The 16,583-nt window shown below is 38.8% G+C and overlaps 2 protein-coding genes across 2 annotated transcripts; one reads left to right on the top strand and one right to left on the bottom strand.

The window, feature by feature from the left end:
- The first annotated feature begins 8,949 nt into the window (after nt 1–8,949).
- On the top strand, nt 8,950–12,795 carry LOC146705869 (uncharacterized). Its single transcript, XM_085463732.1, has 10 exons — nt 8,950–9,164; nt 9,273–9,511; nt 9,830–9,933; nt 10,048–10,310; nt 10,415–10,741; nt 10,944–11,098; nt 11,218–11,346; nt 11,574–11,714; nt 11,989–12,106; nt 12,485–12,795. Exons 1-10 carry the CDS (start codon nt 9,083–9,085, stop codon nt 12,637–12,639), a joined length of 1,713 nt encoding a protein of 570 aa, XP_085319858.1. The 5' UTR covers nt 8,950–9,082; the 3' UTR covers nt 12,640–12,795.
- Nucleotides 12,796–13,095: 300 nt separating this feature from the next.
- On the bottom strand, nt 13,096–16,259 carry LOC146705868 (uncharacterized). The gene is made up of 7 exons (XM_085463733.1): nt 16,055–16,259; nt 15,344–15,477; nt 14,894–15,041; nt 14,401–14,544; nt 14,183–14,287; nt 13,809–14,073; nt 13,096–13,454 (listed from the first exon to the last, which is right to left on the bottom strand). Exons 1-7 carry the CDS (start codon nt 16,108–16,110, stop codon nt 13,245–13,247), a joined length of 1,062 nt encoding a protein of 353 aa, XP_085319859.1. The 5' UTR covers nt 16,111–16,259; the 3' UTR covers nt 13,096–13,244.
- Nucleotides 16,260–16,583: the final 324 nt, after the last annotated feature.

The following is a 16,583-nucleotide window of genomic DNA, read 5'->3' as shown; positions in this document are numbered from 1 at the left end:
TGTTTTTTGCATTTATTCTACTCGGAACCTTGATTGTAATGAGCGAGCGCTGTGGTCTGAAACGAACAGATTAACAGTCATTTTTAACATTCCCCTGATTGCCACAGTATACGAGCACTCGGAAGCAGCCTCATGAATGCAAGAGTTATTTAACAAATACTAAAACAATCTGCAGCTCAGGAGGGGTGGAGACAACGGTATTGTTCCATTTCAAGGTTGTCAGTCTGACTGATGACTTCTAGGCCTTACATCATTCCTCTCTTTCTTTTCATTGTATTTATGATTTGAAGCAGAGGAATTACAACACAGGAGGCCTGCAGAGTCCCTTCATTTATTTTAAATCTTCATTTGTCTGTCAACTGCAGCTGTAGTTACTTTTTCCTCTAAAGGACATACGCATTTAAACAATATGAAAACATGTACAAGATCTATAGAAGTAACCTGTTTTGTGCAGGCTTAATGCAATTTTCAACCATTTTTCAAAGCACACACAGTGTTTTAAATTTGGTCCCTGCCCTCCAGACAGCTATTCATGCTTTTCATGCAAAGATGCTGCATGGAAATCAAAAGACTTGAAACTTGCTTGAGATAGCTAAATCCATTCCAATGAACTGTGCCTAGTTTTTCCTTTTTTCTTCTACTTTTTTTTTCAAAAGTCCATTATCTCGGTGTGGCTATGCATTGATTATAAAGGTTTGCAGTGAAATGGATTCACTTTTGGAAGCTCTGAAGTCTTTGATTTGTCTATTAAAGAGCTTTTTTTTTTTTTTAAAGCTATGGCGACCTAGATAAAATAACCCAAACATTTAGTGTTTTTAAAGAGGAAAAAGAAAACCTTGGGAATATGTTTTAAATTGCTTACACAATGCATTGAAAGTCTTGAAACCAGTCTTCACGTGATTATAAGAGAAACAGAACTTTGACAGGTGTAATATATATATAGTGTCTACTATGATAAATGACAAAACTCAAATGGGTTTCACCAAGTTTTCTGACCGTACAGAAATGAACTGATGCTTGTTGCTGGAAGGCTGAAAAGAGTGCATTAATCAAAAATATTGTCCAATGTTGTTAGAAATTCTAAACTGGTCAAAAAAATCTATGAGGACACTCGATCATCAAAGTGTAACAAAAAGTTAGTTAAACTTCAGGGATACCAATCTGTCCAGTTAGCAAGCACGTGAAGCTGTTTCACCTGCTTTGGTGTGAATGAAAGTGAGAACAGGTAAACTGGAGAGGCAACAGCACAATAAAGCACAAAAAAGAATGCTTTTACAGGTGGTGGCTGCAGACCACTGGTTACTCCTTATTACTTGCTTACTGAGTTTTCTCTAGTTTTGCTTTTCGCTAGCATTGTTGTTGCTGCTGGTTCCAAAAAAAAAAAATGTACCTGCAGCCCATTCAGATTGCACAGACAGCCCAGGTTGGCACCCATATGTGCTAACACCAATCGTGGGGGTAATAAGTTCCAAAGTAACTGACAAATGTAACTGAATAACATTGCTAACACAACTTTGCTAGCATTTGTACAGACAGCATGCTAATACATGAGCAAAGAGCCCAGAGTGACGATAAATCTGAGCGCAGCCCAGCAGTTACAACCTGAAATTCAGCTGGTATTGAGAGCAGTGATGAGCAGTCAGGCTTGAAGCACCGTAGCCTCAATTTCTACCTGTAAATGTTACTACAGTAGGACATGCTCTTGATGGTTCTTCTTTGTGCTTCTTTGTCTTCAAATTTAAACACTAGAAAGATTTTATGTGTCTTTGTTAGGATACAGTAGTATTGGCATATGGGATCTAGCCTTGTTAATTGGTAATATGCGACAATGCGTTTTAGGTCTCTAATTACTCTAATTAAATAAAATATATACACTGCTTTCCATTCCAGAAAAGTGAAGCCTAATGTGTAAAGCATTACTTGTTTTGAGTAATGGCCCTAACACTGATCATCACAGAATGTGATGAGTCTCCCTGAAGGATCTCAGGCCCTCACAGAGTCTGATTTTGACAGTTTAGCTGTAGGGCTCTGGTGGTGCTCCTCCTGTTTCTCCTGGCACAGAGGAACAGATATTGGTCCTGCTTTGAAGTTGACATCCTTCTACACCTCTGTCTCCCGGCGTCTCCTCCACACTCATGACACTGCTGGGAGATACATCAGGTGCAATGACTTCACAGTAAAAACAATACTTCCTTACTGGACAAATTGGTATCCTTGAATTTAACTAATTTGGTGTTAAACCGAGATGATCAAACCTCCCTTTAAAAATTTTTTGAGCATATTTATAACCAAAATGAGCCAAAGTTGTGTTAAGGAGATACAGTGCCTTTTATCAACACTTATCATTTCCTAAAACGTGGGGCATAATGGTTTGCTCTTTGCTATCTCTGCATTAATGCAGTATGATGATTAGTCAGGTTCTTTTCCTTATAATTGTCACCTCATTGGTCCTTCCATCTTCATAAAAGACTGTCTGTCATTTAGTTTTCTGAGGTAAGCCTAGAGGAATCCACTGAGGGGGCGATTAACTGTGCTGATAAAAAAGAACTTTACACTATCCATCTGCTGTATATTAAAAAAGGAGCCATCAAGCAGCACAAAAATCACAGAATGTTTTGATTTTATAATTTTTATCTCAAGCAAGAGCAGACAGAAAGCACCGAATTTAATCAGGGAGCAAATCAGAGCAATCTTCAAAGTCACAGGGGAAGCATGTATTCTATACAGAGCTGTCAAGGAAATGATCACACATGAGCACACACATTTCCTTTTTATTGGCAAAATAAATAGAATTTGTTAAACAATTTCTTCCCTAAGCAAACACACGTGCATATACGTGCATTTGCACCAACATGTGTGTGCACTCACCCATATGCACACACCGAAACCGAGGCATTGCATTAAAGGAGAGTCCCATCTGGTAGCTTGTGCAAGTGTAGCACTCAGCGGACCCTGATTTCATTATCTCAGCGTGTTCTCTGTGACCCGGAGAAAAGTGACATCTGATTTACCTCAAGATCAATTTGTATGTAAATCAGTAAGAAACTGCGGGGCAATAGAGGGGTGGGATAACAAAAGCTGTTTTTCAGTCTGTGAGCAGGTTTGCGAGTTTGGTGGATGCAGCAGTCCCCACAGAGACACTAATAGCGCTCATTTAAGTAATAGGACCCCTCGGTCTGTAAAGATAACCCCGCGCAAACCATGCTGTCACATCGCGTCCAAGAGCAGCGTGTTGGTGTGAAATATATGTAATTTTCTGTTTAATGCTCACATAGCTCATCATTTATAGACTCTGTTTACATGCTAGAAAGCGGTTTAACTTTCCAAGGTCTCTGCAAGTTGAAAAGCCAGCATTGCCCTTTTCATAATGTACTGATTATATAAAGATGCGTGGAATTATAGAGAGGTCACGTGCTAATCACTCCGGTGACCTGCAGCCATGGTACTGCAAACAAGACACTGATAATACTGAAATAATTATGTCTTAGATGGTGAAAACATTTTTTTTAAATTCGCTGATGTTTTCATCAGTTTCTTCCTTATTCACTTGCAGCCACTTCATTAGGTACACCCCAAATATCTGATCAGCTATTCACATGCTAGCAGCTCAGCACACTTAGACATGGTGATGTGGTTGAGACAACCTGCTGCAGTTCAAACTGGGTATCGGAACTGGAGAAAAAGGTGATTTTAGGTGACTTTGAATGTGGTTGTTGGTGTCAGAAGCTGTGGTCTGAATATTTCAGAAACTGCTGATCTACTGGGATTTTCCCACAAAACCATCTCTAGGGTTTAAGAGAATGGTCCAGAAACAGCAGCCACAATTCTCTGAATGATCCCAGAGGTCAGAGGAGAATGAAAAAACTGATTTGAACTGACAGGAAGACAACATTAACTCAAAAAAAAAAAAATAAAAATAAAAAAAAGTTCATTACAATGAAGGCATGTCTGAAAGTACAACACTTCAAACCTTCTCCGGTCAGCTAAGAACAAGAAACTGAGGCCACAAGCGCTCACCAAACTTGGATGATAAACTTGGATTCTCAAAATCTGCTGCAACATTCAGATCGTAAGGTAGAATTCAGCGTAAACAACATGAAAGCTTGGAGTCATAACAGCTCGGGCTGATGGAGGTGTAAGGGTGTGGCGCACTTTAGGTCTCTTATTACCAGTTCTTGCTGACCATGTACTGCCTTTTTGACCATATTCTGATAACTGCTTCCAACAGGATAATACGCCATGTCACAGAGCTAAAAATACCCCAGAAGTTGTTCCCTGAACACAACAATGACCTTACTGTACTTAAATGGTCTCCACAATCACCAGATCTAATTCCAATAGTGCACTTTTGGGAATCGCTTCATGGAAATCGGCAAATCTGCAGGAACTGTGTGATGCTATCATGTCAATAAGGGATAAAATAACCGAGGAATATTTCCAGCACATTGTTGAATCTGTGCCATGCAGAATTGAGGTAACACTGAGTCCAACCCAATGTTAGCAAGGTTTACACAAAAAAGTGGCTGTTATTGCTACATGTGGGAAGCTCTCATACGGTAAAATGTTGTACTAAAAGCCACAAGAAAATAGGAAAATCCATTTTTAATTTGTTAAATAATGTCTGTTTTTGGTATGTAATCTTATTAATGTCAGTTGTCGGTAAATTAAACAACCCGAGGCAGCGCTTCATGGGGATGTAGTTTTTGTTGTGTGACAATATTGTAACTTTATCAGCTTGAAACACTTTGTTTGAAGTCAGCAGACTTTCAGGAACTGTACAAATTACAGCTGGCTTCAAATGTAATGTCTGTATTTATTACACTTTTACATGTGCACACATGCGCGTGCACACACCCACATCAAACTGTCAAATCAAATATGAGCTTTTGGACTGTCCAACAAAATTGCATCAATAAATTATGTTGAAGGTAGTTTCATTTTATCTGCAAGGCGAAATGGCCAATCAAAGTGGGCCAATCCCAGGGACACGGTCATATAAAGGCTCTTTCTATTATTAAATGAGTAAATCTTTTCAGGTTGACACTGACAGTTCAGATGACAATGGCTGCATTAACAACAAAACACCTTTAACTTCTACATAAAGAAGAGTTGACTTACTGCTTGGTGATGTTTCCAGAAAACAACCGGATTTGTTTAAGTAATCAAGTTGTCTGTTGACTTTGCTAACAGCAACGCTTAGAATTTATTATTAGGCATTATAATCACACGTTATAATTAGTGATATTTTATGTTGTGGTATGGAGCCAATGTTCAACTGCAGACTTTTGGGACAAAGAAGTGAAGTTTCAGGCTGGCTGATTCTTTCCCCCAAACATCTTACTTTGATCATTACAGAGGTTTATGATGTAAAACTGTTTTTCATTTTAATATATACTGTATGTACACTACTGTACATCTCAGGTTTCAGTGAATGACTACAGGCTCACTTTACACTTTTCCAGCTCCTAAATGAAGCGCGCCCCGTCCTCTGTTAATGCATTAGTCTATTCTATAGAGCTTTACAGAATATAGGCATGGTGGACACTGTCGTCCTCGGGCCATTTCCTCCTCAGATATCACTCACTCTCCTCAGCCCAGGGGGTGTTCCTAGCACTCCATGGCTCTCCTGGGCTAAAATAAGCACAGACCACCCACAAAAAGGGCTAAAAGTTTATGATGACCTATTTCGGCTTCTCCCTTCCATAGGTTACTTCATTAATGTCTGCATAACAGGACCAATAAAGGCACAGCACTCAACATCTGCTTCTTAGGACTTGCAGAAAGCACGAGTTTTGGCTCATCAAGTATTACTCAGAATAGGACCCAAAGGCACATGAAAAACTCAATGAAAAGCAGCCAAGGTGAGCTTTCTTCTTAAAATTAAAGCTGATTTACCACAGCCTGACAAAATGACATTAAAAATGCAAAAACTAAACCTAAACACAGGGGACAGAGTGAGAAGCACAGGAACACAGCTGATGGACATCAAAGGAAAAGCAACTGATCAATGTCAAAAGCGACAAATAAAAAACAAGACTAAATATGCACAGAGGGATTAGGAAATGAGACACTGGTGGAAACACAGTACAGGCAGAAACAATTTAAAGCTGGACATACAATCAGGAACAAGGAGGGCAAAAAACCCCAACTAACCTGCAAAGCAACACAGGAAGTACTACAAGACAAATAAGACTGAGACAGGGGAGCACAGAAGGTAGGGGGAAAAGAGGAAATTGGAGACATGAAGAGGACCGCGACACGTCACACAAACAAGCCGATAACAACAGTAGGAAGTTGTAAGGTGTTAATTAGGTAACAGTATTGCACTCAGCGACAGGCTCGAGGTAAAACAGGTAATTGTGACTGTACGTAGTTAAATATTCATATAAAACAGAAAGAGTTTTAAAAACAAGCGCGCTCACGCTCACAGGTGTACACACGGGTGCTCACACACACAAACGACACCCTTTTTGGCTCCTACCTCAAAGCACACTGTGTGCTGTCGATATTACGTGCTGCACAATAATGTTTAATTTTTAGTATTTACTGTTATATTCCCATATATCATCGTGATGTTGTTTATTGTATTGCTCTTGTTTTCTTCTGCTTGTTTTCTTTTTTCTTTCTCAACAGGTGATCCAGGTGATTAATATATGTATTTTTTGTCTGCTTATTTAGTTGGTTTTTGTTTTTTTGCCCTTTATCCCCGTCCCTCTTCTCCGCTGTTTTCCCCCTCTTCCTTTCTCCCTTTTGTTTTCCTCATTGAAGTCTGTCCAGTATCTAGCAAGTGAAAATAAAAAATAAATAAAATAAACAATAAAAGGTGAATCAAATAGACCATTATGGCAAGGCTGGGATGGTCAGTTTGGTAAAGTAAATCCGTTGGGCATCTTTCCTTGCCTTTAGACAATAATTCTGATGGCAAAAGAGCCAAATGGGACAGGCAAAAAAACAACAAACAAACAAAAAACAAAAACAGAAAGAGTTCAGAGTGGACCTTTTATGTGTTTCCATATTTTTAGTCTGCTGTGTTTCCAGCTCTATTCACGACGGCTGGCAGAATCTTCCTTAAATCTTAGTCACAAACAGAAATCTGCTTTTAAGTAATGTATGGATATCAATCAACTTTTCAGGAATTGCAAATATTTTGACACCGCTTAGGACTGTGTTCAAGTTTTAATGCTGTTTAAAATGCTTTATTGGTTGCAAAAAAGAAAAAAAAAGACATGGAATATAAATTTAACGTAATAATAGTACAGTCTATTTTTTGGAACCAAACACAGCCAAAAATCAGTATGTTTCTTTTTGCGCAGAGTCATGCTAAAAGATTTTCATGCTAAATGTGCTCTCCACTTCACTGTTCATTATCAGTTGTAGCAGGTCTTGAGCGCAGACTAGAGATGGACCGATCCGATATTACGTATCGGTATCGGTCCGATACTGACCTAAATTACTGGATCGGATATCGGAGAAAAATAAAAAATGTAATCCGATCCATTAAATATCACGAAAGCACCTCACAAAACTTGCAACACCCCGTAACTCACCTCAGAACGTTAGCACGTTGGAGCAGTATGCATCACGTGATAGAGCGGCTGTGGCATGCGGGACCTGTCGGTGGTCTGGATAGCATGTGGAGCTTCGCTAGCAACCCGGCATTTCATCTCCGATAAAGTTATCCTGAGAGAAGTAAAGCAAGTGTGTAAGTCCATCTCTGAATGTTTGTAAAGCATTCCTGCGTTAAGCTTAACAAACGACTGCCTCTTCTTTATGGAACTCCAAAGTGTTCAAAATTAAATAAATAAATAAGTCATGATGAAATAAATAACTATGTGAATAAATAAGACACAGATATGTAATGTGAGAATGATATTGTGAAATAATTGAACACATTTTGAAAAAAAGCTCATTATTGTGAAATATATTGCATTCTGCTATAAAAATTTACTTGTTATTGTGAAATATTATTTCATGATCATTATTTTTCACAATAACAGAGATTATTCCTGAGGTATTTTATTTATTCCCAGCCGTTTTTATTCCAAAATGTCCTTTTTTTCAAAGTCAGTCTTTATTTCAAAATCCCGTTTTTCCCGATGGCCTATTTATTTCATAATGCGACTTTTCAGCAGAATGACTTTGTCTGTCAATCAAGAGAGACAGGGCGGAGCCACTCGTGTGATTGGTTGCTCCTTTACTCAGACGTAAGTAATAGCACATGAATTGTCGATTTAGGTTTAATGGAGCAATGCGTCTCCTATGCAGCTGGCGGCAGTATGCAGCTCAAGATAAACTTAAGGCACCGACAAATGCAAAACACTGGGCGCGAATAACGTTACAGGTGTATCAATTCTTGTGAAGGGCATGGCTGCAGGAAACAAGTCCGTTTCTGAGTTACTCAGAGAAGTTGCTAACCGCTTAGATTGTACGTCTTCACCTCAGTCTGAGAGAGTGTTGCAGCAGCATACTGGAGATGAAGCGGTCCCTGGTCCAAGTTCTCATCAAAACATCACAATGTTAACGTTAGCAAACGCTAACGCTATCACAGCTAGCTCCACTCCACGAAACGCTGTTCAGGGTAAGTAACGATGTTATTACTGCTTGGTTAGTCTGTCTGCCAAAAATGAGCTTTTTAATCAGTTCAGTCACAAATTTTTTATACTGTTTTTATCATAGCAAAGAACTTAATAAATTAGGTAAGAGAAGATAATCGTCTTCTGGGTTAATGTCACTGTTTACATTGTTGTAGGTAATAGTTAAATCATGTCGTTTTAAAGTGTCTTATTTTCTCTGCTAATATGTAAGTCAAGTAATCTATGTGAATGAAAATAAAGCAATTCTAGTTCAATGTAGTGATTTTGTAAGCGGGTATAATACTTGCAAATTAAGTAGCAATTAATCTAAGCTTTTAGAATGTTTTCTATAATATTGTTTTTCCCTTTTTAAAGCTGAAGTCACAAGACTGTTTGCCACTTACAGAGTGAGGCCTTCCTCAGCGCCACTTTCATCTCTGACCTCGCATTCTTCCAAGAAAGCATGCCGCTCCATTTACACACACACCTTCTTCTGTTTACATGATCATATGTCAGACACAGTGCCAGCTAAAGCAGTCAAATTTGACCTAGCAGCAGCTGGACTTGGAGAGAAACGGATTTCATTCCAAGGTGATGCTACATGTCATTTGTTAATATTTCAAGATTCAGTTTAACTACATTTTTACTGTTATATGTACCATTTTTGTAGTAATGTACAGCAAGTAATGTGTTTTATAGGAAGGGATGATGACCCAGAAGTGGTCAAGGCAAAGATTGAGGATACCTTCCCTCAGCTTAAAGACACAGGAGGGTTTGAACTGCTGAGAATCTCTGGTACAACACGAAGCCGTAACCTGTGCACAATCCCAAGCCCAGACACTGGATATACAGTGCGATATCTCCGCAGTCCATTGAGTGGAATTGGACAAGCTTTGATCTATATAAGGCCACTGCAGAAAAGTATTGATTTGGAAGACGTGAGTAATGACTAGGGTCAGAATATGTTATTTGCATGTATTAATAAACTAGTTCAAATGGCTAGCTAAGCTCAACTATGTGTCAAATCACTTTAGCTGTCAGCTGGTTAGAAACATGACTGCATATGAGTAATAATGGTTCTGAATGTGTATGTAAGCAATTCTTAGAAAAGGTTTAGAAGGAGATATGTAATTTTGTGTTTACAATTTGTTTCTGCTTCTCACGTTGGCAAATGCGATTGCAGAACTGTCAAAACATTTTTTATCACAGTATGCACCAAATGTATATATATATTTTTATCTCCATATTCTCTGTAGAGCCTGACAACCCTCCAGCAACACGGACCCCCCACAAAATGCCTGAATTGTGACATTAACATTCCTTTAAATAAAATGAAAAACCACATCACTAAATGCACAAGGTAAGGAACATCTTTGATTTTCTATATATTTTAGTATATAGTGTGGAAACTAAGTAAGTCCACTTTGTATATATTGGTGATGGATGCTGAAATTTCTGCCAATCCCTCTCACAGTTCATTGAGTGGTGCTGAACCTCAGTCTGTTACTGAAAGTCAGGCTAGGCAGACTCGTAGTACAACAGCAAGGTCAGAGGTCCCATCCTGTAGCAACAGTGATGCCTGGAATCTGTCCTGCGGGGTAGAGGAACCAGATAGTATCATCTTGGAATCCACCATAACCTCAGCAAGAGCAGAGCAATCGTCAGGTGATATGGTGGTAGTGCAGGAAGATGCATCTCATCAAGATGAGGAAAAGTCACTTCTAGGGGAAAAACCAGGTAGTGACAGGAATTAAGTTAGGAAGATACCAGACAAATGGCAAAAAATACATATATTTTATTTCTTTTGATTCATGTGATCCATACAAATGTGTACCTTTCAGAGTGGAAATGTGAACAAGATGCAACCAGAGCAGCCTGGCTCTACAAGTCCGAGTTACTTTCAAAGTATGAGACAAGAAAGGCAGTAGTCCTGCAAATGGACTTGCGGGAAAGTATTGTGGATCAACAGAGATCACTTATCTCCCTCTACAAAGCTCCAAAGGTAGAGTGGGCGGGCCCTGTCAGCTGGATTTCTCATACTCACCATAACCTAGATGTACTCTTTTCAGGGAACACAGATCTTACAAGACTGTTTGACGGTGAGCCAGAACACTTGACTCCATCCACTTCTCAGACCTTGCTTGAGAGTGACATGTTTTTGGTGGCAGGTAAGAAAGTTATGTACAGAAATAAGAGGAATAGTAATTTAAAATAATACATGTGCAGCACTAAAGGAAAAAGCATTACTTGTGTTACATTATCCTAACTGTAACCATAAAGATGAAAACTAGATTGAATACAGTTACAAAACTGTTTGTCTTTACCCCCATGCAATGTTAGGCTAAGTGAATTTATTATGTTTGATCTTAGGAAGAATAATGGGACATTCATTCATTCATGGTGGACCGTGTGTGTCTGGTATAAGTCCTGCAATCATCCATGTCCTTTTTGGTGGCTCACCTGAAACAGCTACAGTTCAGATTGAGGATTGCCCTGATATTGATATCCGCAGCACTATTCAGCTGGTTTGCATTTTTGTACCATTATTTTAAAGAATTACTATTTCACTAAATATTAAATTTAGAGACAAGATTGAATAGCCATCAGTACCTACTACTGACTAATTTTTTTCCCTCTGTCCTAGCTTGATGGCACTGCTGAATTAACAGAACTGGAACGAAGAAATGTTCTCGAGCTAGCCCTGGCTTGGGACCTGCCAGGTGTCACACAAACCAATAGAAAGTGGCTGTATGAACATCTGCTATTCCACGCTGTGAGTACGGACTTACTCTCCCCAATAAATGTAAATTTTAAATAGAAAAGCAAATCAAACCTTTGGATGTGAATAAGTACATTTTTCATATACATTAAAAAAATCTCTTTGGAGGCCATTTGAAATGCTTTATCAGTACAGTGGATGTTCTTTAAGTATTTAACATTTAAAGTGTGTTTTACTTTACGGACTCACACTTCAGTTTTGGTTTGGTCTCACTGTTGTAGGTCATAACACGAACAAGCCGTCAAGTCAAGCAGCTGAGGAAAGGGCTTAAGGAGACCATGGTATGGCCGCTTCTGACAGAAAGATCAGACATCATTCCTCTTTTCTTACCAAGGGAATCAGAGACTGCTCCCTGTTGTGAGGTAAAGTCAGGTCACATCTTTTAACATCTGAATAGTAAAGGTATTTGGTTAATTTATGAAGGATGAACATTAATTGTTGACACAAAACATCAATATACTATTTTGTATGCTTGGGCTAGTCGAACAGCTGGGTTACATTTAATAAAAATACACCTAATGTTGCTGACGCTCTTAAGACTACAAGATAAGTAAAGATATAAAATGACAAATTAAGCTTATTTTATCTTGTAGCATTTAAGAGAAAAAATTAACCAAGGTGAACTATTTTATGCAGTCTATTCTAGAAAGGATAGTGTGGCCTGCCACAGAAGATGAAGATGAGGAGGAAGAGGAATGCTCTCTTGAGGATAAATGCAGAGTGGCAGGCTACCTTCGGTCCTTCATTGAAAATGGTAAGTCTGCTGCGATAGGTATTTTGCTATTGGTTTTCTCTGATTATACTTTGGTAAATTACATACAGTCCAGTGATCTCGGGTCATTAACAAAGTACACTATAGTATAATTTTGTTTTCTTATTTGCTCCATACTGCCTCCATGCAATACATAAAAAACAGAGTGGTGGCATTATCAGTTGCATTATAATTGTATGTAACTACTTTTAGCTTTGTTACCATAAAAATATCTATGACAGCTACAACAGCAATTTGAGTGGGGCAAAAATGTCTTGTGCTCTTTATGTAATTGTTCATCTTTTAAGGTATTTCTCCATAAAAGACTCAAAATAATGAATATAGGATGTCATTATAGCTCAAAACAATGTTCCATTGCAGCGTCTTGTGCACAACGAAAAGCCCTCATCAAGTTTTGGACAGGATGGGAAGTCTTGCCGAGAGAAATGACTGTGGAAGTGGTCAACAGCAGTCTTCCACCTGTTTTGAAGTACTACGTCTTCCTGCACACTACTGTACCTATGAATCATTTCTGATGGACATTGAGGTGTGTCTCAACTGTACTGACTCAGGTTTTGGTCTGGTTTAGGATTGATTCCATAACCACATGGTAAGATTAGACCATTTTTCTTTCTTGCATCACATTACTGTATTCAGTGTTCAAAGAAACGGACAATCTAGTGAGTTCTAGTTCCTTTAATACACTTGACAGTGTAAAATACACAGTAGAGGTGAGCATTTATTGCTTTTTGTCAGTTTATATTAAAAAGAGTTCAGAAAACAAAATCAGTTGTTCACTGTACATTATAAATTACACATTATGTTTATTTTATTCTCGCTACTGGAAAATTTATTTGCATTAAGATTTTATACTACTGTACCGTGTGCATTGTATTAAATCTGCTCAGAGTTGACATGTACCGGTACTGTACATCCAAGAAATGAATATCAAATCAAATCACTTATTTTTATTATTATTAAAGTGACAGCTGTGTAAAACAAATCCTGTTTTATAGCCACTCACTGTTTTGTTGAAAATGAAATTGGTTATGCTGTTTTGAGTCAGTATTAGCTACAAAGCCATAGATGTAGAAACTTAAAAAAGGGGTGTGAACATATTGCACCTGCTTACTTTGAAGACTTACGGTGTGGTATCACACATAAGTTTGAGTGACTGAACAGTTTCACAGTAGGTATCCAAAGCTTGACTGAGTGAAACGTTGTTGTTTGGTAGCACAGCAAGCTCTCGTTCACTCAGTGCACGTGGGAGCTGAATCTCAGGAATGGTGATCTCATTTGATGGGCGGTGATTATGTGGTCCTGTCCAGTCCACACCATAATCCTCATCAACCTGAAAGAGCATGCACATGTTTTAAATCTAAACTGAAGAGGTGTTTCCTGCAGCTGTTCCTAGATGGACTTATTGAGTCTGTCAGGGCCTATGTGAGTTTCTTAGGCATAATTATTCATTCACCCATTCTAGGTCAGGATTGGTTCTCTTCAGGTATAACAAATTTAACTTTGTTTAAAGTATTGCCATCTATACCTGACAGATGGAATAAAACGAGAGAATGGCTTGAGAGACATTTTCACTTACAGGAGAAATATTCGGTACACCAACTCGAACAGTAGAAATAAACTCACCTCAACTACAGATAGTAGAGTTTTACATAGAAGAACAAATACGGATCAAATAGTCATGTACCTGTGACAAATCTTGTCCCTCCTTTCTGTGCAGCAACCAGAGTTGCAGAGGTGAATGGTTGTTTGCTGTTCTGAGTCCGTGCTGATTCCATGCTTCCTGGAATGACTGAAGATTATGTTGAATGTGATGCAAAAAGCATCTGTGCAGTGCAAACAAGTCAATTTCTTCACCAGGGTTGAGCAGTCCTTGAATCTCCAGCTGGGTGAAGATTGTGTAGAAAAGGTCAAGGACGTTTTCATATACATCCCTCCACAGGCGCTCAATGCTATAAGACACAGTGAAAACCAGTCAATTATGCTCAGAAACCATTTGTTTTATTACAATTGCATGTGTGAAAAAAATGTAAGACAGGCCATCAATTTACTTGTCCTTACCGCTGGTTGTGAACACTTCTGCCTGTAATGTGAGAGTTCCTGTTCTCCCCCATTGTCTGCACCATGAAATGTGCAACCTTCACATTTTCCCCTCCTTTGTCTGACCTGGAAAAAAAGTAGAGAAGTTTTGATCCGAGTCAGTGAGAGTAACAATCTGAATATAACTACTGTCCAATACAGAGTTTTTTGACATACTGTATTTGTTAAACACCTCTTACCGGACTCTTGACGGTATGCCATATTGTCTGATTGCTGACAAGAAACCATCAAAAGCTGTTGTAGCTTTGTTGTTGGTGGCAGCTTTAAGGTAGACAATTAACCTAGAAAAACCATCTATCCCACCATGGACAACAAATCTCCATCTGACAAGGCAGAATTAAAAAAAAACAAAACAAGAAAAAAACATTGTCATGTCCCCAGTTACATACAAGCAAGACCAATATTTCAGTTCCATATAAAGTGACAACATGTTATAACAGGAATGTAAAAGAAATAATAGAAGGGAAACTTAAACACTTTACAGAAAGATCTGTAGTGCAAGGAATCACATGCATAATGTAAAGCCTCAGACATGACTATAGCAAATCCTGTAAATGGCCTTATATGACAGCATTTAAGATGACATTTACAAACTCAAGGCTTCATTTTACAATTTTATACATGCATTCTGTTACTTCAATGGAATAGGGAAAAGGTGATGCAAGTACTGACCGAATTAGTTTATGATTTCCATCGATATGCCAAAGGTGATTTGGTGCTGGTACACTGTACTGACGACGCCTTGCAGTCTGAATAGATAACCGTCGCATCATGACCCCTTCTGGATTGACTCGTCTCATTGAATCCATCAGTCGAAATCCTGATTAACAAACAGATCATGTCTTAGTACTAACAACTACAAAAAGACTGTATTGTAAACACTGTAATGCTTATGAGACAGATCTTCATTGCTTCAGGTAAGTATCCAGGTGCTGTACAGATTTACTAGGGACAGAGAATCATGTACAAACTGGTTCAAACAGGAACATAACTGCATAACAGTGATGCGAACATGCCTAGTCATTTTTGATGCCTACATTATAATATCACATCATGGCTACACTGACACATGCTTTCTGGGCCAGAAACTTGTGTTTGGATATTCAAACAATATCAGCTTACTTTGAATGTGTATGCCTCTGGATCGTAGATGTCCCATCATCATTCTGCAGCCGGCATTTGGGTGATGACGCTGAATGTCCAGCACTTTTGCATCCAAGTCCTCATTCCCAATAGAAGAATACCTATCAGATTTTCTGCACATAATTTTTTTTTTTTAGTATAACAGCAAGTCTCAACAAAACGTTTTCCTGAAAGAACCAAGGACGTAAATGTATTCTTGTTTTAGCTTTACTGAAGACACCAGAGAAAGTATGATATTTAAAACGCTGCTGTAATAGACAAAACCATTTCAATAAACTTGCTATTTAACATCAACTTTGTTATGTGTTATCAGAGAACAATTAGCTGCAAACAGCAATGAAACATTCAACTATGTACTATTTAAAGCACTAATGACCCTGCTGTCTACCAAGATGTGATAAGTAAGTAGACTGTGGAAAGCTGGTGGGTTTACTCTGTGTAAAAGGTTCCTACAGGTTCCACTGCCGCCAAGTCTCCGAGTTAACACACTGCTAACACTGCGCCAGCTAAACGTGTCTCAACAACAAGATGGCGCCGATAGCATTAGCCGTAGCTGCCACGCTTATTTTAGACATTCACAATAAAAAAGTAAGCGATAATATTTCAATATCAAACGTCATAATTAAGGTCAACATCTAAATAATGCTGTGTACAGACTCACACAGGTGTTAAATTACAGCATAAACTTACCTTAGACCTTCCTCCGTCATTCTCCTCCTAATTGTGCTCGGAGACACAGAAAACATATCGGCAATTACCCCGACGGTTATCCCGGACAGCACTAAAGTCCTGAGTGCTGCACCGGGATTTCTAGACGTGGACGGCCAACATTTGAAGACTGTTCTTCCTCGGCGTATTCCAAACGAACACGGTGCTGAATTGATCTTAAACTTTCGACAATGGTGTCATCGATGCGAACATCTTGAAGAGCAATTATCATCCCAAGCATTTCAGAAACATCATCTAAACGACTCAAAACAGTATCTACAGGTAAATGATCCCTCTCTATCTGATCTGCTAAAATGAGCAGAATTGACTGAAGTTCACACCAGTCCGCCATCCTCCGTGACTTTTGACCTAGCACGTTTTTGCTACCTGTAGCAGCCGTCCGCGGAGCAGGTATCCAGGAAAACTAGTCGATAGTAAACGATCAGCCAATAGGCGCAAAGGTCAAGCCCACTCACACTGATTGACAGACAAAGTCATTCTGCTGAAAAGT

Source organism: Copadichromis virginalis, linkage group LG7, assembly GCF_057382275.1.
Source record: "Copadichromis virginalis isolate Kocher_CV1m ecotype Utaka linkage group LG7, C_Virginalis_male_GT1.1, whole genome shotgun sequence".
Lineage (NCBI taxonomy): Eukaryota > Metazoa > Chordata > Actinopteri > Cichliformes > Cichlidae > Copadichromis > Copadichromis virginalis.
Note: the sequence above shows the minus strand (reverse complement) of the source record. Positions and strands in the feature narration are given on the sequence as shown.

Excerpts from the sequence above, each read along its gene's own strand:
- LOC146705868 (XM_085463733.1), bottom strand. The coding sequence starts at position 16,110 with ATGTTTTCTGTGTCTCCGAGCACAATTAGGAGGAGAATGACGGAGGAA. Across the intron at positions 15,478-16,054 it reads ATGACGGAGGAAGGTCTAAG|AAAATCTGATAGGTATTCTT; the intron begins GTAAGTTTATGC and ends AATTATGTGCAG. Across the intron at positions 13,455-13,808 it reads AGGGACAAGATTTGTCACAG|GTTGATGAGGATTATGGTGT; the intron begins GTACATGACTAT and ends ATGCTCTTTCAG.
- LOC146705869 (XM_085463732.1), top strand. The coding sequence starts at position 9,083 with ATGTCAGACACAGTGCCAGCTAAAGCAGTCAAATTTGACCTAGCAGCA. Across the intron at positions 9,512-9,829 it reads AAAGTATTGATTTGGAAGAC|AGCCTGACAACCCTCCAGCA; the intron begins GTGAGTAATGAC and ends TATTCTCTGTAG. Across the intron at positions 11,347-11,573 it reads AACATCTGCTATTCCACGCT|GTCATAACACGAACAAGCCG; the intron begins GTGAGTACGGAC and ends TCACTGTTGTAG.